The sequence below is a fragment of the Ambystoma mexicanum genome, chromosome 8 (genome assembly GCF_040938575.1).
Source record: "Ambystoma mexicanum isolate Mex_15411 chromosome 8, UKY_AmexF1_1, whole genome shotgun sequence".
NCBI classification, from domain to species: Eukaryota; Metazoa; Chordata; class Amphibia; order Caudata; family Ambystomatidae; genus Ambystoma; species Ambystoma mexicanum.
In genome coordinates this window covers 1,732,768,149-1,732,790,893 of record NC_090929.1, presented here as the reverse complement: position 1 = coordinate 1,732,790,893, position 22,745 = coordinate 1,732,768,149, and the positions used below count along the sequence as shown (strand labels likewise).

At 47.8% G+C, this 22,745-nt stretch overlaps 1 protein-coding gene across 1 annotated transcript in view; it reads left to right on the top strand.

The window, feature by feature from the left end:
* LOC138473489 (uncharacterized) overlaps nucleotides 1–22,365 on the top strand; it is a 226,070-nt gene extending 203,705 nt beyond the window's left edge. Inside the window, 1 exon segment of the mRNA XM_069612131.1 lies at nucleotides 17,894–22,365. Within this exon segment, the coding sequence (XP_069468232.1) occupies nucleotides 17,894–19,671 (1,778 nt within the window). The 3' untranslated portion in view covers nucleotides 19,672–22,365.
* Nucleotides 22,366–22,745: the final 380 nt, after the last annotated feature.

The following is a 22,745-nucleotide window of genomic DNA, read 5'->3' as shown; positions in this document are numbered from 1 at the left end:
ATTTTGAGATGATATTGTGGCGTTCCTTGCTGCTGCTTTGGTCGTTGAGAATTCTGTTTGCGGTAAAGGATTTTTCGGCCTTCTGGATTTCTGCGTTGCAGGCTTGGATCTGACAGGCGTAGGCTGCTCTGTTATGGGGAGATGGGCCGGCCTGACATCTGCACACTAAGGTGTAGTCTAGTGTTTTGAGGGATTTGAGGAAAGGAGTGAACCATCTATGAGAGGTGTCTTGTGTATGGGAGGTTGATCTAGAGGGGGTGAGAGGTAGATGAATTAAGCACATGATAATGTTTTCTTTCCCCAGACCTGAATACTGTATTGGTGTGTCCTCGTGTTCAGCAAAAAGCAAGGAGCACAGACTGCAAAAGGTAAATAACTGCAGTGATCTATATATGCCACTCTGCACGCGTTGTTCTTTGTGTCTGATGTGGCTTGTCTCATGGCCTGCATACTCGTGCACTCCATGCCTCCTCGTCCGTTTCTGTGCAGTGTCCCCCCGCCCCATCATCGTACACTGTGACTGGGCTAGGAACCAATAGTGGCCCTGGACATTGTTTTCAAAGTGGCCTCATGTTGCATTGAGCAAAGAAGAATAACGAGCCATCCCAACCCCTCAAGGGAGAATAACGAGCAATCCCAACCCCTTGAGGGAGAATAACGAGCAATCCCAGCCCCTCGAGGGAGAATAACGAGCCATCCCAGCCCCTTGAGGGAGAATAACGAGCAATCCCAACCCCTCAAGGGAGAATAACGAGCAATCCCAACCCCTCAAGGGAGAATAACGAGCAATCCCAGCCCCTCAACAGAGAGTTTGGATGAACAGTGATTAAAAATCAGGTTTTAAACATGTTCAACCTATTTCAGGAGTCCCCTGAAGACAAATGTCCATCCAATCAAAAAGAAACTATGTCCCCCTCCTGACCCCTCCACCCCTGTCGCATTCTGTAGCTTGATATGCTGGCCCAAAGAGTCTCCATTCCTCCCACCCCTTCTCTCCATCTCAAACCATATCTTGATTGTATTTATTATTTTATTTTTAATGTATTTACTTGTACCATGCCGTTAGCCCGCTGGCATCGGGGTGCCAACACTAAGGCATAGACAGGGGACTAACGGTATGACGGGACAATTAACAAGAAACCTGATAGAGTACTGTCTCACTAAGCTAGTCTAACCCTGACCTGGTTTCACTGAAATAGGGGAGTTTTAAGTTTCTTGCTGAAGACAGTGTATGTTGACTCTAGTCTTAGTTGTAGTGGTAGGCGGTTCCATATGGTTGCAGCCTTTATAGGGAAGGCATTACCCAAGCCGTTGGAGCACTTCTGAGGTGCATTAGTGATCTGGCCCCGTGCTTCTGATCTCAGGGCTCGCCCCGGTACATAGCGAGTGATCTTTTCCTTCAGGTATGCTGGAGCTTTCCCATGTAGACATCTATGAACCAGGGTCAAAGCCTTGAACTCGATCCTGTCCTCCACTGACAGCCAATGCATGTCCCTTCTGTCTTTGCTGGTGTGCTCTTTCCTGGTTTTCTTTTTCACTATTCTGTGTTGTTCTGAATCACTTGGCATTTTGTTATGCACGACTTATTCCTAGTAGTAGAGCATTGCCGTAGTCCAGCCGAGACAATATGGTAGCTCTGGCGATGTCTGCACAGTTTCCCACACTCGGGTAGGGTTGCATTGCTCTAAGGAGCTGAAGATAGAAGGAACCGTTTTTACTCACAAATATAACCCGTGCTTCTGCACTCATTGAGCCTTCCAAAAACATCCCTTGTTTCTTCACTTTGCCTACTACCTGTATGGGGTAGTCTCTGATGTGAAATGGCTCGTATTGAGGATCCAACTTGGCCCGAGCTTGGTGAGGGCCGAAAACCATCAGTTCTGTTTTGTTGCCATTAAGGCACATCCAAATGTCCATGATATAATATGATATGGCATCTATAATGCACCTATACACAAGTCTTTCAAGGCGCATTTAGGTTTCAGTTGTTTTATATAGGGCCTTTACTTTGGTACTATCCTGTGAGTAGTTACCACTCGGCTCTACCACCAACTGGGTATCGTCTGCGTAGATGGTGAAATGTGCACCGATGTTATCTAAAGCTACGCAGGTGGATCTGAGGTAGAGGTTGAAAAAGAACGGCGATAAACTGGCACCTTGAGGGACACCACAGAGTATGGAGGTCTCATGGGAAAATGTATCCCCCCCAATGGACCTTGGATTTCCTGTCTGTAAGGAAAGAAGCCAACCAGCTGCTGGCTCCTTTGGAGCAATTTGCCACCTTCTCTAGTAACTGTTGGAGCTGTTCATGGTCCAAAAGATTGAATGTGGCGCTTAGATCGAGGAGTATGAGTAGCCATGTGTTCCCTTTGTCTATTATCGTCAGTGTGTGCGTTTGTCAATCAAGCATTGCTCTTCCCGTGCTATGACCTGCTCGGAGACTCGACTGTCGATTATGTAATATTGTGTTTTCCTTCAACATGGGACTGTAGTTGAGCCGTGGCAATCTTATCAATCTCCTTGAGGAGGAAATTGCAATTTGTTATAGGTCTCAAAATTCCCGTTTCCCGTTGATCTAACAATGGTTTCTTCACCAGTGGTGTGATGGTTACTGTTTTGATGCTTGTTGCCACTACTCTGTTACGGAAGGTTGCATTAACAGTCTTAGTGAGCAGTGGGGCAAAGATGTTTATATTCTCCAGAATACTCTTCAGAGGGAGGACATTTTCGGCACACGATATAGGTTTCATTGAGGACAGCGATTTAGCCATGTCTTCAGTTGTGACATTATGGAAATTGAAAGTTTCTTGATGATTCAATAATTTTCTCATGATGGGCGGGTCGACCTGGACCTTGGATGATATCTGAGCATCTATTATCTGATCCCTGTCTTTAATGTTGTTTGAGAAGGCTGCCTGAACCATATCGCAATCTTCCTGGGACGGTGTAAAAGTAGATGCTAATGCTTTTGGCTTCTACTGGCGGAATTTGCGGCTGACCTAATTTGTTCGTTAAAGTAGGTCATTTTTGCTTCACAAAGTTTTCTCAATTTCTTTCCAACTTTCCTTATTGGCCTGCGATGGGTTCTTCAGCCAGCTGCCCTGTCTGTTCCTTTTTTCCTTTCTTTAGCTCTACTAATTTGGAGTCAAACCATTTTCGATGGTTTCTATTTCGTCTGACCAATTTAGACCTTATTGGTGCCCTCAGGGCCACCAGCTCTTTTACATGGTGTATATATAGTTTGAGATGAGTTCATCACACGAATCCTCCTCTTTGGATTCCCTCAAAACTTTCATTATGTACTGTTCTAGGTGTGCGGTCTCAATTTTCTTGTAATTCCTGCTTTGTAGTCTCTTCTGCTCATTAGTTATTTTTCTGTTGAGGATATTTTATGCACAAAGTGAATGACACTTTAAAGTGGTCTGTCCAAATGCACGGCATGGTTGTTTACCCACTAGTCTCTAAGTTATGCGTAACAACTCAGTCAAGTTGGTTCCCGTTTGCCATGGTAGGATCAGCGTTCATGACCCTGTAATCGATATTATTCAACGTCTTCTCGAGGTTAATAGCCTCTTTGGCTTTGGAATGACCACACCATCTATTGAAATCCCCCAGCAACAATGTGGCCGTGCTAGTGCCCTTCAGGATGTTAAGTTGTTGCATGATTTCTTCATTAAATCTGATGTTAAAGATGGGGTCTATGTATCAAGAATATGTTGTTGCTGCTTTTATCTGTGTGATGGGGGTGTTTAAGATGTAAGATTTCACATCCAGTACATTTCGTTGTGGAGCGAAACATGTGAACAGAGTCCCTGACTATCATGGCGACTCCCCCCATCCCAGTCTCTCTGTTTTTATGGTGAATGATATATCCCGCAGGGACAGTGATGGTGCATGTGGGTCCAATAGGGTCCTGCAGCCATGTTTCTGTAATGCAAGTGATATCCAAGTCTTCCTCCAGTATCAGATCATGAATGCTCTGGGCGTGTTTATCCAAGGAGCAAGTATTTACTAAACACACCTTTAGTGTTTTAGTATTTTTCCCTTATGAGGTGGATTGGTTTTGTGACTTGGTCTTCCTGAGTCAGGTGTGCCTGGAATGTTGCCTCCTCTAGGTTCCGGTGCGTGTCAGTTGAAGAGAGCCTGGCCTAGAGTAAGGGGGCTGGTGGATGTTTCTCCTTTATGTAACTTACTTTCTCTTACACCTTGTTACCTTATTCCTGTAACTTGAGCCTAAGTAAAGGACTTACTTGCAGAGTGCTTCTGTCTCCTCTTTGTTGTAGCAGGATCTAACCGTGGCAACCAGGATCTCAAAGAACCCATGAACCATGCCTAAACAGAAAATATAAATAAAGGGGAAGTTGAGAAGAAGCAGAAGACTGCAGAGCTGAAGTGTGGTCTAGAACCAAAAGGAAAAGAGACATCTACCGGACCCCAAAGGTAAGCCAAACCCTAGCCCATAGTAAGCATTTGGGCCTTGAGCAGTGAGGGGCACTTGGGGGCTGGAATGCAGCTTCAGAGAGAAATGAGGAAAGGCCTGCTAGTAATCGGGGCAATCTTACTATGGAAGAATTTTTGCTGAGAGCAATACAACGAAACTGAAGTGGTATTGGCGCACGCACTCCCACTTTATTGCTTCAAGGTGAGTCTGCAATGAGAGATTCAGCGCGGCTACTAGTGAGCCAGTGCCAGCAGTAGTGAGAGACACATGCCCATAAGTGAATAAACGCCAGTTATAGTGAAGGTCAGCGCGATCACAACTGCAGGGAGGGGACAGTGCGGGAATGAGTCTGTAGGCGCAGCAGAGCGTGAGGGACATACCTCCCAGGGGCACGCTGCATGAGTAGACGCAGCAGAGCGTGAGGGACATACCTCCCAGGGGCGCATTGCATGAGTAGATGCAGCAGAGCGTGATGGACATACCTCCCAGGGGGGCGCTGCATGAGTAGATGCAGCAGAGCGCGAGGGACATACCTCCCAGGGGGGCGCTGCCTGAGTAGATGCATCAGAGCGCGAGGGACATACCTCCCAGGGGTGCGCTGCCTGAGTAGATGCAGCAGAGCATGAGGACATACCTCCCAGGGGCGCGCTGCCTGAGTAGATGCAGCAGAGCGTGAGGGACATACCCCCCAGGGGCGTGCTGCCTGAGTAGATGCAGCAGAGCGCGAGGGACATACCTCCCAGGGGCGCGCTGCCTGAGTAGATGCAGCAGAGCGCGAGGGACATACCCCGCAGGGGCGCGCTACCTGAGTAGATGCAGCAGAGCGCGAGGGACATACCTCCCAGGGGCGCGCTGCCTGAGTAGATGCAGCAGAGCGCGAGGGACATACCTCCCAGGGGCGCGCTGCCTGAGTAGATGCAGCAGAGCGTGAGGGACATACCTCCCAGGGGTGCGCTGCCTGAGTAGATGCAGCAGAGCGCGAGGGACATACCTCCCAGGGGCGTGCTGCCTGAGTAGATGCAGCAGAGCGCGAGGGACATACCTCCCAGGGGCGCGCTACCTGAGTAGACGCAGCAGGCGGCTTTGCAGAGGCATGAGCTACGTTAGTCATTCTGCCTGATGTATAATGATGACGTTAGCCAAGTATTCAACAGCCGAATTGTTGATTCATTCCACGCACATCGAGGTTGTCCCTTCCTCTAAAGAACGGAGCCTTGCTCTCCTCGGGAAACAGAGGGTCTGCGCTGATGGCGTAGCTTCAAGCAGAGATGCCGATGGTATGATATGATATGATATGATATGGTATTTGTAACGCGCCTATACACGAGTGTTTCAAGGCGCGACGAGGCAGGGAGGGGGGGAAACAAGGGGAAGACAGACAAACGATCCTACTAGGCCAGGTGTCATTCAGATCGCGCAAGTGCAGAGGTAAGGGGAAAAGGAGAAGTGCAGGGGGAGGAGGTGGGGGGGAAAGTGCAATACAAGGTAAGTAGCGTAATAAAATAATAAATAATAAATAAAAGGGCCAGCTGGTGGCAAGTGCGAGGTAAGTGCAGAGCAAGTGCTGGGAAGGGGGCTGTAGGGATGCAGTGACAGTCCCGCAGTGCAGGGGGAGCCAGGGAGGCAGTGCAAGTGGAGAGTGGCTGGGCCCTGGGCCGAGGTCACAGAGTGGCCCAGATGCAGGTTAAGTGCAGACTTCGGAGGGGAGTTTAGCAGGTTTAGCAGGGGAGAGGGAGAGAGAAGGCAGAAGCGAAGAGGAAGGTTTTGAGGTGCTTCCGGAACCGGAGATGGTTCTCCTCAAGTTTCAGGGAAGCAGGAAGGCTGTTCCAGAGGGAGGCCCCTGCTGCGGAGAGAGATCTGCCCCCAGCTCGTTGCTTCGAGAAGCGGCTGACCATGAGGGAGTTGGAGACGGATGAGCGAAGGGCTCGTGAAGGCAGATATTTAGGAAGAGAGAGTTGAAGGTATTGTGGCCCCAGGCCCCAGAAGGCCTTGTGGACAATGCAGAGGATTTTGAACTTAATCCTCGCCGCCACTGGGAGCCAGTGAAGAGATTTCAGTCCTGGAGAGATACGGTCCCTGGGCTTGAGGCCAAGGACAAGTCTCGCAGTTCTGTTCTGGATAAGTTGCAGAGGGCGGAGAGTGGAGGCAGGCAGATTAAGATAGAGGCTATTACAGTAGTCCAGCCTTGAGAGAACCAGGGCTCGGGAGACAGTGAGCTTCTGGGGGAAGGAGAGGAAGGGAAGAATACCTCTGAGGAGGTGCAGCTGGTAATGTGACTTCTTAGAGACGTCGGAAATATGAGGAGAGAAGGAGAGTGTGGAGTCGAAGATGACCCCGAGGTTTTTAGCTTTGCAGGTAGTGGCAGGAAGGGGGCCAAGGGAGGCCGGCCAGAGAGCTGCAGGAAAGGAGGGAGTGGGTGTGCCGATGAGTAGAATCTCAGTCTTACTGGCGTTAAGGCAGAGGTCATTGGCGGCACACCATTCCTGGATAGCAGACAGACAGTCGGAGATGAGGGAAGGAGAGGAGGAGGCCGAGGGTAGCCTGAAAATGAGCTGGGTATCGTCCGCATAGCACTGAAAGTGGGGGCAGAGAGCGGCGATGCGGTGGGCAAGGAGTGCCAGATACTGATTGAAAAGCCAGGGAGAGAGGTTGGATCCCTGGGGGACACCACAGGTGGAGAAAAAGATGTCAGAGAGGAAGGAGCCCATTTGGACCTGGGAGGGTCGACCAGAAAGGAAAGAGGTCAGCCATGCCAGAGCCTGACCAGTGATACCCAGGTTATCACGGAGACGGTTGAGCAGGATGGCATGGTTGACAGTGTCAAAGGCAGAGGAGAGATCGAGCAGAATGAGAACACAGGGAGTGTTGGAATCGAGGTTCAGGAGCAGGTCCTCACGGATGTTCAGGAGAGCAGTTTCCGTGCTTCTGGCCGCTCTGAAGCCGGATTGATGGTCATGAAGATTACCAACATATTCAGCATGGAGGTTAAGCTGGGAGATGGCCAATTTCTCCAGGAGCTTGCCCAGGAAGGGAGTAATGGAGATTGGGCGATAGTTGGCCGGGCAGGAGGGGTCAGAAGAGGGTTTCTTGAGGAGGGGGTGCACAAGGGAGTGCTTGAGGGGGGATGGGAAGACTCCAGAGGCGAATGAGTGGTTGCAAAAGTCAGCCAGGGCAGGAGCCAGGGAGTCGATGTGGTCCTTGATGGTTTTGGAGGAACAGGGGTGAACCTGTTTAGACGAGGTTTTCATAGATCGGACTTGTCTGGAAACCTCATCAGCAGAAAAAGGTGGAAAAGCAGAGAAGGAGGGCGGAGGGGCGGCTGCAGGAGAGCAAGAGGAAGAGCAGGGAAGAGAAGGAGGGAGGAGAGAGGAGGAGAGCGAGGACAGGATGTCCTGAGTTTTTGAGATGAAGTGCGAGGCCAGTGCAGTGCAGAGGGCCTGGGAGGGGACAGGAGAGGTAGAGACTGCAGCAGGGTTGGCCAGCTCCTTGCAGATTTTAAAGAGTTCGGCCGAGTTGTTAGATGCCTCAGAGATGCGGGCTTGGATAAGGGCTCTCTTCTTAGTGAGAACGGAGAGCCGGTATTGCCTTTGGAGCAGGCGGCAGGCCAGTTTGTCAGAGGATAAACATGAAGCACGCCATTTCCTCTCTGCCACCCTGCACTTGCGTTTTAGGGTGACGAGATCCGAGTCATACCAGGAGTTGCATTTGGCTTTGGGCTTCAGGCGGATTCTCATGACGGGGGCAAGGATATCGAGAGTATCAGATATAGAGGAGTAGAGCATGGAGAGGGCTGCGTCAGGGTGGGAGTCAGCCGAGGGGGGAGAAGGGGCTGAGAAGGTAGCAGCGAAGGCCTCAGCTGACACGCGCTTCATGGGTCGGATGACCGAGAAGGTGGGTGGCAGTGAGGAGGGTGGCTTTGCCTGTGGGGTAGGGAGGGAGAGGTGGGAGGATAGGAGAAAGTGATCGCTCCAAGAGAGAGGAGTGGAGAGAGGGAGGGAGAGGGGAAGGTCAGAAGAGATCAGAGCATCAAGAGTGTGCCCTGCAGAGTGAGTAGGCCCAGACGGGAGAATAGAGAGTGAGAGAGAGTTGCAGAGTTCGCGGAAGAGACCTGAGGGGGGACAGGAGGCATCGAGATGGATGTTGAAGTCACCGAGAAAGAGGAGTTGGGTGGTTGAGGACAGGAGTGAGGAGGAGAGGTCAGCCCACTCCGAGAGGAAGGAGGAAATTTGGCCAGGTGGCCGATAGATAGTAGCCACGGTGAGGGAATGGCTAGGAGAGAGAGAAAGTCGGCAGACAAGACATTCAAAAGAGGAGTAGGTCTGCGTAGGAGTGACAGTGGCAGGAATCCACTCAGGGAAGATAAGGGCAACACCACCCCCTGAACGGTTGGGCCTGGGCACGGAGAGGATCTTGTAGCCGTCAGGTAGGAGTGTGTCAAAGCTGGTGGCAGAGCTGGCAGTGAACCAAGTCTCAGTGAGACCGAGGACGTCGAGGTCCAGTTCCTCAAGAAGGCGACAGATATCAGAGGAGTGCTTGATGGCAGAGCGAGAGTTTAGAGTGGCAATGTGGAGAAGATTGCCATCCTTGAAAAACTTCCGGGGAGGGGTACAGATCAGAGGTACGCCCTGCGGAGGTGTTAGAGAAGGAGTTGAAGAGGGAGCAAGAGAAGGGGCAGGGAGGGAGGGGAGAGGCAAGGTAGCCGAGGAGGGGGGACAGCGGGAGCGGAGAGGAAGTTGATGAGGCATGGGAAGCGTCTATCAAAGAGGTGAAGGTTGGCCTGAGGGCCTTGGACCAAGACGGTCCCGTTAGCATAGACATTAATGATGGCTTTAGAGGAGTGGAAAGGGGCCAAGAGGACATCCCAACGGGTGCCACCATTAATGGGAGAGGTAGAGAAAGGAGAGAGCACAGCGACCATGTGAAGGGTCCATAGGTCAGGTGAAGGCACGAAAAAGAGAATGTCAGTGAGAGTTTCCTTGGAGCAGGCGCTCGTGTAGGTGTCAGCGATAGGGAGGCCTGGGTTGGAGACCAGGATGTCCTTTTTAAACTTTTTCCTACCGGATTTAGTGAGGAGAGCAGGATAGTCAATAGAGAAGCAGTTAGAGTAGATAGGCGAGATAGAGAGCACCATGGAGTAGGATGGGAGGCGGACGACACGAGTATGCAGACAGGAAGTGAGTGGAGGGCACTAGTTTGCCACAATGCAGAGCAAACAGAGCAAACAGTAATGCGTAGTAGGTCAGGGCCACCTAAGTTTGAGAATCCTGCGAGGGGAGAAAAACACCCTAGTTTACCACAATGCAGAGCAAACAGTAATGCGTAGTAGGTCAGGGCCACCTAAGTTTGAGAATCCTGCGAGGGGAGAAAAACACCCTAGTTTACCACAATGCAGAGCAAACAGTAATGCGTAATAGGTCAAGGCCACCTAAGTTTGAGAATCCTGCGAGGGGAGAAAAACACCCTAGTTTACCACAATGCAGAGCAAACAGTAATGCGTAGTAGGTCAGGGCCACCTAAGTTTGAGAATCCTGCGAGGGGAGAAAAACACCCTAGTTTACCACAATGCAGAGCAAACAGTAATGCGTAGTAGGTCAGGGCCACCTAAGTTTGAGAATCCTGCGAGGGGAGAAAAACACCCTAGTTTACCACAATGCAGAGCAAACAGTAATGCGTAATAGGTCAGGGCCACCTAAGTTTGAGAATCCTGCGAGGGGAGAAAAACACCCTAGTTTACCACAATGCAGAGCAAACAGTAATGCGTAATAGGTCAGGGCCACCTAAGTTTGAGAATCCTGCGAGGGGAGAAAAACACCCTAGTTTACCACAATGCAGAGCAAACAGTAATGCGTAATAGGTCAGGGCCACCTAAGTTTGAGAATCCTGCGAGGGGAGAAAAACACCCTAGTTTACCACAATGCAGAGCAAACAGTAATGCGTAATAGGTCAGGGCCACCTAAGTTTGAGAATCCTGTGAGGGGAGAAAAACACCCTAGTTTACCACAATGCAGAGCAAACAGTAATGCGTAATAGGTCAGGGCCACCTAAGTTTGAGAATCCTGCGAGGGGAGAAAAACACCCTAGTAGTGCTCCACCTAGATGGTGGAGCACTACTCGAGCCCATCATGAGAGATGTTATGAAAGGTGACCCACTGTATGGAAAGAAGATTAGACTGGCCAATACAGAGGATAGTGTTGTGACTGAGTTGCCGGCAGTGTTTCACGGGCATCAAATTGTGAGGGAAAATATGCCCATAATTGAAGTGGGCACAGAAAGGGGAGTAAATCTAAAAGGACACATTTATAGTTATTGGTAATTTCATGATAGAGGCGCTGCACTATGTGATGGCTGTGTGGCGGCTATTGAAGATCTAGACCCTCATTGGAACGAGACTTGGGGCCATTGTCATGCGTGCAGAGTTTTGCTTGGGGAGGAAGTTGCCACCTCGATTGCTGTCTTGGAAGAACTGGATCCAGATTTCATCTGTTTTTATTAGGGATCTAACTGTTTATAACAGAGAATACTAGGCTTAGTTGTGATGTGAGGCCGGTATTGAGTTAAGCCTGTTGAGTTAAAACACGTGCTGAAATTGGTTGTGGCTGAGTGGGAGTTGCTCGAAGAGGGGATGTATGTTGTGGCCTCTGTTGACTAGACTGTTACATTAGTTATGTTATATTGAGGAGAAAAATGCATTGGTCAGGTTGTGTTATGCGACAATGGCAACAATGTAATATTTTCTTCCGCAGGTTCTTCGTCAATTTTTTATGGACTTGGGTACTTATTGGTAGCCTAAAGTTCAAAAAGAAGATAATCACATGGTGTGCGTAGTGTGGAAATGGCGGTATACGGGCGTTGGGAGTATGGTAAGCTGCCACATTATTGAAAGGGGGTTTGGTACCCCATCTTGACACCACATTTTTGGAGGGTGGTTTACAACCCCGGCATAACGCCACGGTTTTTGGAGGGAGGTACACAACCCTGGCATCAGATGCGATAGTTGTGGGGGTGGGGGTGGGGGTTTGTATCCCCAGCAATTAACATGCCCTTATGTGGAGGGGGCGAGGGCTAGGTAGTCTCCTGTTAGTTTTGGATGTTGGACATCCAGTAGTAGCACTGGGTGGGTTACCTTGATCATCTGATATGCTGGATGGATGCCCGGCACCCTGCAGGGGGTGAGGGGGCAGTCTGTTTGCCCTTTGCATGAGGTAGGTGTTGGTGTCTGGTGTATTTGTTTTGGAGGCTATGGGTGAGAAGTGGCTGTCTGAATCGTGTTCCCAGCGGACTGATAGTATGATGAGACAATGGAGCGGTGAGTGCTGGTTGTTGGATCTTGGTAGTTGCGAGAGGGTATTTGGGGTCGGTCCTCATGTTAGGTGTGCACTGGATAAGAGGGGAGGGGTTTGAAAAAAGGTGCCTGTGCACTAGGTTATCCACCTTTAGTTATGGGTTGGGACCCAGGCATGCTGCGTGCGCAGTCCCACAGAGCCTACCCTTCCAAGGCTCAAAGTCAATTAGAAGTTACAATTAGTATGGGAATGCAGTCAAACACGCAAAGCAAACAGGTATGAAATAGATTCAAAATAATTATGTAGCTATATTCACAAAGTGCAAATCTAGCATAGACACAAAGATTGTTTTAATTGGTTTCTGTACAGCCGACACGCGCTTCGACCCAAATGGTCGTTTTCAAGGCCCAAAATCCAAGATGGATTGTACCAGGAATGGAGTATGGTCCCAGACGTATGGTAAGTATATCACGGAAATCTGAAGGCGATGTTCAAGAGCGGTTATATAACGGATTCAATCCAAAGGCGGCGGTACAGCAGAATCAAAGAGCAGTACCATTTGGTAAAAGGCTACAATTATTCTCAGATAGTGCAAATATTTAGAGTTCACCAGAACATTCAATTCAATAGGCTAGGCCAAAGTCAATGTGCTAAAGTCTTGGATAGGATAAAGCAGTTCTGGTAGCTAAATAGAAAAGTGCCTGCAAAAGTTCTAAGGAATAGTTTGTAGCAAGAAAAATCATATGTTGGATCACAACCTGATTAGGTGTGTGCGTTGGGAAAGTTTCAAGCACTTTAACCGCGAGAGGTAAGTACTCTCAGTCTGGTTTTACAGTACCTTACAAATGAAGAAAAAGTCAGTTGATGACTTCTGTTCCTGGCAGATCTCGCTGCTCCTGGGCCTCAGTCGTGGGGACAAGAAGGAGGACTTCGGGGGACTCCTGCACTGCACTTGAACAGTCAAAAAGCTTCACAAAACTTCAATTCCGGTAGCTGTAAGTCAAGCACACAAACTGGTGTCTCTCTCCATGGCTAGACAGTTTCCTGCAGCACTCTGATGAAAATGCAATCGGCTCCAAGATGAGTATCCAGGTGGCTTCGTGTCGAGTTGATTGATTCCACCAACTCAAAGGAAGAAGTCGTCCTTGCAGGGGCTTCTCTGCCGAGGTGAACTTGGCGATTCGGACCTGCAGCAGGGCTTCACCGGGCAAACCAACGGTCCAGGAGTTGCAGCAGCCGTCCTCTTCAAGCTCGGCTTCGGTTCTTTTGTTCCAGTGGTCGACTCTGCCTTCCAAGCCAAGAGACTCGCCTTTTATTCAGTTCTCTCCCATTCATTCCAGCCTAGCTGTCACTCGCCCAGCAGGGTGGCGGTCCTTGCCAGACAGTCAGCCAGCCAATCACCACAGAGTACACTTGGATCTCCTAGCAGACTAAGCACAGGGAATTTCGGGCACCTCCCTCACTTCCTGCCCATCCGGCGCCAGAGGCGGTCTTCATTCCTTAAGCCTGCCAAAGGCGAATGAACGAATGGACCAAACCTGGATTGGCGCACAGAGACAAACTCTAGAAGGACTTTTCCACAAATAAATGGTGAAAAAAAGACTGGGATCTTTTTAAACAAAGGAGGCTCAGACGCCATCTTGAAAAACATGGCTCCCGCGATTTAATGCTACCGGAGCTACGAACAGTTAGCGGTCGGGAAAAATCATGGTAGTTTGTTTTAAAACCACTGCCACCAGCCATTCTGAGAGGAAAGGGTAGCATTTGTTTATTTGTATTGCGCACCTGGCACAAAGGCATCTGGGCGCATTTCTTAAGGAAGGTACAATGGTTACAAGGAAAGGTACATATAATAACAGTGATGTACATCAATGACAAAATGCAGCAAGGAGTACATACCTTACAAAGAGGCAATATTAACTAGAGTGAGTAACATATTTATAACAGAGGCGCAGTTACTAACGTAGGAAAGTATAATTACAGGAGGTAAAGAGAGATGGTTGTAGAAGAGCGGCAAGTTTACGTAAATGACGTAGTGTGGTCCTGGTCGATGAGCCAAGTTTTGACTTTATTCTTAAACGCATGGTAAGAAGGTTCAGCTCGGAGTGTAGGAGGTAATGTGTTCGAGATTTTGGCGGCAAGGACTGGGAAGCTGGAGCTCCCTGGCTTCTGGAGCTTCAATCTGGGAATAGACAATGAGTGGGCTTGAGCAGATCTTGAGGGTCTGCTAGGAGTGTGGGCAGTGAAGCGGTTGGTAAGATAGATGGGTGCCTGGTAAGCTTGGGATTTGTGAGTCAAAGCAAGAGTTTTGAGTGATATTTTTTAGGCAACAGGGAGCTAGTGTAGACTACGTCGTGTGTCGGAGATAGGAAGTTTCCTAGGGATGTTGAGAGCTACCCTTATAGCATTGTTCTGGGTGACCTGGAGATTATTGCTATTTCTTTGGCTGGTCCCTAAATATAGGGCATTACAATAATCAATGTTTGCCATAACAAGGGTTCTGGCGAGGATGATGCAGTTGGGTCCGTTAGGAAAGGTCTTCATGCTGTTATAAGCTTGCAAGTGTAGGCCGATACTGATACCACAGCATTAGTTTGTCTTGTGAGTGACAGGGTAGAATCAAGATAGATACCTAGTGTTTTTGCATCATTAGAAACGTTAATGCTATTCCCGTCAATAATGAAGGATTTGAAGGCGAGGTGCAGTTTACTGAGTCTAGTATGTGAACCTAGGGTGAGTAGCTCTGTTTTTTCATCATTTAGACACAGTCCATGATGTGCCATCCAGGCCTGGATGACAGAGCAAACATCGTTAAGTGCTTTAGAGTCAATAGCACGGTTACCAGTGATAGGGATGAGTATCTGGGTGTCATCAGCATAATTGGTATAGGTGACACCCAGATAGTCGAGAATATCGAAGAGGGGTTTTGTAAATACATTGTATAGTGTCAGGGAGACACAAGATCCTTGTGGGACCCCACACAGGACTGGTGATGGTTCAGCAGAAGCGGTCGGTGAAAAGACACGCATGGTTTTGTTTGCCAAGAATGATCAGATCCAGGCGGTGGCTTCGTCTCAGAAGTGGGCAGCAGTTTTAAGATGTTGGCACAAAATTTGGTGGTTGACCAAATCGAAAGCTGCCGATAGGTCAAGCAATAGAAGTAGGGCCAGCTTGCCTTTATCTTTTAAATCCTCAATTTGTGTTTTTATGGTCAATAAGGGAAGTTTCTGTTCCGTGTCTAGGACGGAAGCCCAATTGACGGTGGCCATGGAGTTTGTTCGATTTAAGGTAAACCTGAATGTGTAAATAGGCTGCCCTGTCCAGAATTTTTAGGAGGAAGGGCATTGTGGTAATGGGTCTGTAATTTCCGGGTTATTAGGCTCAAGGGTAGGTTTTATGATTAAGGGGATAACCCAGGCATCCTTGAGGTTGTCCGGGACAATCCTAGATTTAAAGGAAGCGTTTATGAAGGTAGTGATAAAGGGGGCAAGCTCGTGGGCCGCCTCCTTAATGATAGGTGCTGGGCAGGAGTCACCATGACAGTTGGAAGGTTTCACCTTTTTAATAATGTTCTCTACTTCTCAAGTGGAAAGCGGCGAGAAGCTGAATGGTTTGGCAGGATGTGGTGAAGTTGTGGTGTTAAATGCAGAGTTGAGTACAGGATCTGGGACTAAACTACATTTTTTAATGTTCATTTTAGATTGTAATGTTGATATTTTATCAAGAAGCGCTTTCTGGGTGTTGGTGCTCCAGGCGGAATCTGTGATACACTGGTCTAATGGGGCTACGGGAGGCTCAAGTTCTTTAAGGATCTTAAAGAGCTCTTTAGTAGTAAATTCGGCCAGCAAGATATGAGCCTCAAGCATGAGATCATTCCCAGGGCACCACCGGCCACATTGGACTAGCGAGCAAGTCTCAATAGGTTAACATGGCAACACTGCCCAAGCCTTGAGCATGAGATTGCCCTCAGGACACCACCGGCCACAGTGGACTAGCAAGTAGTAAGGCTTTCATTGGGCTCTTCTGATAGAGATGGACGGTGCCTGCAGAGAAGGCTCCAGAAATGACATCAAAGCTTAAATACTGCTTCCCTTTAGACACCGGGTGAAACTGGAGAGGAGGAATAGTTGTGAATCTGTGTTGGCAGGATGACCTCTGCAAAACAAGCATCTGGGGTTAAAACTTGCCTCCTTTCCAATCATAGGATCCCTAAACCCCCAAGAATTGACAGATATTAAATTAACAGATTGCCTGTTGGAAGTAATGTATTCAGTTGTGTTTGAAATGAGTATGTGAGAAAGCTTCTTTCATTTTGGTAGTACATTGAACGAACTTTAAAATGGGTTTGTATATTGCTCTTCATGCTGGAGTCCAGTTTATAAGCGCGGCACCGGGTTTTGAACCCCTGTTGCTCTGCGTTGTCTTCCCTTCCAAGTTGTTGGATATTAGCAATGATGGGGCACCATCCCCACTAGATACTAGAGATGTGATGAGAGCAGTTCTCAGGGTAACATTTAGTGAGTTCTTGGTCACAGCACAGAGGGCACAGGGGCACGCTGAGATTGAACCTATTCTTGGGCACAGCACAGAGGGCGCAGGGGCACGCTGAGATTGAACCTATTCTTGGGCACAGCCCAGAGGGCTCAGGGGCACGCTGAGATTGAACGTATTCTTGGGCACAACACAGAGGGTACAGTGGCACGCTGAGATTGAACCTATTTTTGGGCACAGCACAGGGGGTGCAGGGGCATGCTGATCTTGAAAGTAGGGTCCATTTATCAGAATCCACAAAAAGACAGGCTTTGGGACACTGGCAAGTGACAGAACCATTTGCACACACCCCTTAACAGTAAGAGTGCGTGTGTGTCCCCCTCCAGAGTTTTAACCTGTGGTATTTTGTACAGGGCAATACAAGTGGTACCCCTTGGGCCAATTAACTTTATTACATGGCAATAAGCCATTTGTATAAACAATTAGGAAGTCAAATGGGACAATAGAGGGAAGTTGGGGGGAGTCTCCCATACACTTTGCCTCATTCTATCGGTCTCTGGCATAAGCTTGTTCTTTCTGTGAATCCTAAAGGAAGGGGGATGTGTTTCGAGATTATCTGTTTAAAGTCCATGTTTAAATGCAGTTTAGCAGGGCCTGTGCCATTCACACTGTGGGAAGAAACTGGTGCTTTTTCTTTCAATCTCAGTTCAGTCCTTGTTTCCTCAATAGTGCTGGTATAGATTTGTGTTTGCCCACATGAAATGAGGTCATCAGTAATTGCACAATAGAGTTCTCAAATGTGTCATATTGGTGAATAACTGCTGACCTAGGCTCAAATGCCTGCCTTTATCGTGTGTATGGAAATGGGGAGCTTTAATGCACTAGTTTAGTCATGTGTAATGATGATTAAAATAGCCACTTAAAATGTTTGTTACCCACAATGTTTTTTTTCTCTTACGCTCTTGGATGCTAAAACGTTCTAAATAACTATAAATTGCACTATTCCTACTGCAAATCACTATTCCTACTGCAAATCACCTCTATCACATTTAAGGTTCTCATTGGTGCACCTCTAACTTGCCTGTCAGGATGCCTCGTTACTATGTGAGTAATTAACTAATGCACATCTCTATTACTGAGCACCATTTCACTATTACTGAGAACCATTTCACTATTACTGAGAGCCATTCTGCATGTTACATGTGATGCCTGTCATTGTGAACATGTTGAAACTAATAACGTACTTCTCATTTTCCTTTAATAGGTGATTGATGGCCCAGAAAAGTCAACGACAGTGATTGTTAAATTCTGTGGACTTATGAAGTTCAAAGCCTGAAACCAGCATTCCAGACTAACTAACACAATAGGGTTTGAGAATGATAGCACCAGGGCTTTATGTGCAGTAAGACAAGGCTTTTTGATGTGCCTATTGTGCTAGTCTATATACATTCTAAATGAAAGTTTAGTTTGTTTAAAGAATTATTTGGAAACTCCCGTAAAAATCAAATTACTAACAGTATCCATGCACTGAATATTTTAAAAGCTTCAGTCGGAGGAAACGCTTGTTTGTCCCCAGAAATTATCTACAGGCAGAAAGCTCACCTGTGCCCTGAATTTGATGAAAGGATCAGTGGAAAAGGCCCTCTTATTAAGTACCTGTCAAAATATACTGGTGAGAAACCATACACGTGCTTACCATGTCGAGAATGTTGCCATCTCAAAAACAAACTTATTGCCCACATGAGGACATAGGTAAACATCCTCATCAGTGCACTGAATTTGAGAATAATGTCCATTTGCCTGATACACTTATCTGCCAACAAGTACACACAGGCCAGAAACCTCATGTGTGTATTGACTGTGGTAAAGGGTTTGCTCAGAAGGGCTATCTTATTAACCACCAGAGAACACATACAGGTGGAAAACCACATGAGTGCCCTGAATGTGGGAAAGGGTTTGCTCAGAAGGGGGCTCTTGTTAACCACCAGAGAACACATACAGGCGAGAAACCCCATGAGTGCAGTGAATGTGGGAAAGGGTTTTCTCAGAAGGGAAGTCTTACTATCCACCAGAGAACACATACAAGTGAGAAACCTCATGTGTGCACTGAATGTGGGAAAGCGTTTGCTCGGAAGGGAGCGGTCACTATTCACCAGATGACACATACCGGTGAGAAACCTCATGAGTGCACTGCATGTGGGAAAGAATTTGCTCGTAAGGGAACGCTCACTATCCACCAGAGAACACATACAGGTGGGAAACCACATGCGTGCATTGAATGTGGGACAGGGTTTTCTGTGAAGGGAGCGCTCACTATCCACCAGAGAACACATACAGGTGAGAAACCACACGAGTGCCCTGAATGTGGGAAAGGGTTTGCTCAGAAGGGAGCGCTTACTATCCACCTGAGAACACATACAGGTGAGAGACCCCATGAGTGCCCTGAATGTGGGAAATGGTTTGCTGCTATGGGAAATCTTGCTATCCACCTGAGAACACATACAGGTGAGAAACCACATGAGTGCACTGAATGTGGGAGAGGGTTTGTTCATGAGGGAGCGCTTACTATCCACCAGAGAACACATACAGGTGAGAGACCCCATGAGTGCCCTGAATGTGGGAAATGGTTCGCTGTTATGGGAAATCTTGCTATCCACCTGAGAACACATACAGGTGTGAAACCTCATGAGTGCACTGAATGTGGGAAAGGGTTTGCTCAGAAGGGGAATCTTATTAACCACCAGAGAACACATACAGGTGAGAGACCCCATGAGTGCCCTGACTGTGGGAGAGGGTTTGTTCATAAGGGAGCTCTTACTACCCACCAGAGAACACATACAGGTGAAAATCTTCATCAATGCACTGAATGTGGAAAAGGGTTTTCTCTGAAGGGAGATCTTACTCGCCACCAGAGAACACATACAGGTGAGAGACCCCATGAGTGCCCTAAATGTGGGAAAGGGTTTGCTCAGAAGGGGACTCTTACTCGCCACCAGAGAACACATACAGGTGAGAGACCCCATGAGTAACCTGAATGTGGGAAATGGTTCGCTGTTATGGGAACTCTTGCTATCCACCAGAGAACACATACAGGTGAGAATCCTCATGAGTGCACTGAATGTGGGAAAGGGTTTGCTGCGAAGGGAGCGCTAACCCATCACCAGAGAACACATACAGGTGAGAAACCACATGAGAGCACTGAATGTGGCAGAGGGTTTGTTCATAAGGGAGCTCTTACTACCCACCAGAGAACACATACAGGTGAGAAACCTCATGAGTGCACTGAATGTGGGAAAGGGTTTGCTGCGAAAGGAGCACTAACCCGTCACCAGAGAACACATACAGGTGAGAAACCTCATATGTGCACTGAATGTGGGAAAAGCTTCTGTCAGAAAAGTAACCTCATTGGGCACCAGAGCAAACATAAACATCAGTATCCGTTTCAGTCTACTTAATATGGAAACACTTCAGTAAACAGGATGATACTATCCGCCAGGAGAATGGACACGTAGGTGGTGAAACCTCCTCTGCAATTGAAGCTTCAGAGAGGAGGCGGTGATTCTTCAATGGGACTGAGTTTGGCAATCGACTAAAACTGTGAAGAACCTGCCTGCACAGCTGCACCCAGTTTCCTTTGGCTCACATATAGTGGCTGATTATGATGGGTTAAATCTCTGCTGTTTGAAATGCATCCCTTCTGGAATATTCCAAAGATACCCGTTGTTTGCCTAAATTAATGGGCTCCAACATTTTGAAAAAGCTTAAAGACTCAGTGGTTGAATCGATAACTATAGACCCTCTTCTCCTCGGGATAACCTCTAGTGTATTACACTATTACCTATTTCTAGTGGAACACATTTCCCCTCAGTATTCCCTCTATTGTATTACACTATTGCCTATCTCTAGTGGAAGGCTCTTCTCCTCTGGACTCCCCTCTATTATATTACACTATTGCCGATCTCTAGGGACACACTCTTCTTCACAGGATCCCCTCTAGTGTATTACACTAGTGTCCATCTCTAGTGGAACACTCTACTCCTCAGGGTCCCCTCTAGTGAATTACACTGTTGCCCATCTCTAGTGGAAGGCTCTTCTCCTCAGGACCCCCTCTAGTGTATTACACTATTGCCTATCTCTAGTGAAATGCTCTTCTCCTCTGGACCCCCCTCTATTATATTACACTATTGCCGATCTCTAGGGACACACTCTACTCCTCAGGGTCCCCTCTAGTGAATTACACTATTGCCTATCTCTAGCGGAACACTCTTCTCTCAGGACCCCCTCTAGTATATTACACTATTGCCGATTTCTAGGGACACACTCTTCTTCACAGGATCCCCTCTAGTGTATTACCCTAGTGTCCATCTCTAGTGGAACACGCTCTCCTCAGGATTCCCTCTATTGTAGTACACTATTGCTTATCTCTAGTGGAACACGCTCTCCTCAGGATCCCCTCTAGTGTATTACACTATTGCCTATCTGTAGTGGAACACTCTTCTCCTCAGGATCCCCTCTTGTATTACATTATTGCCTATCTCTAGTGGAGCATTTTTCTCCTCGGGATGCCCTCTAGTGTATTACACTATTGCCTATCTCTAGTGTAACACCCTTCTCCTCAGGAACCCCCTCTATTGTATTACACTATTGCCTATATCTAGTGGAGCACTGTTCTCCTCAGGACCCCCTCTAGTGTATCACACTATTACCTATCTATATTGGAGCATGCAAGATTACTAGATAGCAGGGTCGAACTGGAGCATAACATTGTCTCAGGCACCAATGAAAAAGTGGCCCACAGTTGCAAATGGGAATTCATTCCTTTTATGACACTGTTTGAATAGTACCCAAGGTTTTCTTTTTTTGATAAAATGTGAATATGTATTCAGCAACACTGGTCAAAACTATTAGCTGCATAGTGACTCATCAAACTGGCCCACCTTGAGCAAAAAAAACTGGCCCACCTTGAGCAAAAAAACTGGCCCACACAAGCATTTTGCATTTTTGGTTCAGCCCTGGGACTATGCCCTATAGGTCAGTCCGAGCCTGTTAGATAGTTCCCTGGCCTGGGGTCGGCATAGGAGCCTGTAAGATAGTTCCTTGCCCTGGGGTCGGCATAGGAGCCTGCTAGATAGTTCCCTGGCCTGGGGTCGGCATAGGAGCCTGCTATATAGTTCCCTGGCCTAGGGTGAGCATAGGAGACTGCTAGATAGTTCCCTGGCCTGGGGATGGCATAGGAGCCTGCTAGATAGCGACGGCATAGGAGCTTGCTGGATGGTTCCCTGGCCTGGGGATGGCATAGGAGCCTGCTAGATAGTTCCCTGGCCTGGGGTCGGCATAGGCGCCTGCTAGATAGTTCCCTGGCCTGGGGTCGGCATAGGAGCCTGCTAGATAGTTCCCTGGCCTAGGGTCGGCATATGACCCTGCTAGATAGTTCCCTGGCCTGGGGTCTGCATAGGAGCCTGCTAGATAGTTCCCTGGCCTAGGGTCGGCATAGGAGCCTGCTAGATAGTTCCTTGGCCTAAGGTCGGCATAGGAACCTACTAGATAGTTCCCTGGCCTGGGGACGGCATAGGAGCCTGCTAGATAGTTCCCTGGCCTGAGGACGGCATAGGAGCCTGCTAGATAGTTCTCTGGCCTAGGGTCGGCATAGGAGCTTGCTAGATAGTTCTCTGGCGTGGGGTCGGTATAGGAGCCTGCTAGGTAGTTCCCGGCATAGGGAGGTACTTGCATAAGGGAGGGTGCATGTCCACTGTTGAAGCAAAGTTTTAAAAGAAATTGGTTTGGTGTGAAGTGCCTGGAAAGAATGTGCAATGTTCCATTAAATTATATGTACATGTATTTAAAAAAGGAGACATTTTGTGAATAGAAGTATTCACTGAGTTGAAGCAATAAAACCCATGCACATTTGGAAATTAAATTGTGCTTTTCTGTCAAAAATGAAGTGTTGTGGGAGTAATGATATAGTAGCTGTTCTCTCTAAATTCCAAGAAGAAATAGTGAGCAAAACCTTTTACCTGATTAAATTGTTCCTGGATAAGCTGAGATTGTGAAACGTAATCCTGACCCAAGTGTGTTCATTAACTGAATAAAATATTGACCATCAGCGAATACGTCACTGTGTCAACTTTACAAATACATTGTTACTAGTACCTCTATGTGTGTGTTAAGTCAATTTATTTTTCCTGTCTTTACTTTGGAGTAAACTGCTTCGTGGAACAGAGGCGATGTATTTGCTTTAAGTATCGGGGTGGCCATCTTGATTTCAGTTTTATGTTCAATTCTCCAATTTTGCAAATCTCTCAAATAGTGACTATTTCAACAGCACCTGATCAAGGCGCTAATCCCAGTGGTGTGGCCAACCACACACAGACCTCATCCACCGGACTGCACTTCTGTGGAAAGATGCCAGCCCTACCGCTGGCTACCCACACTATGTGAATGATCTGCTTCTCTCGAGTTAGGTCTGGTGCCCTGATGCCCGCGGGCTATGGCGCGATGCAAATAAATACATTAAATAAATAGGTCTGTG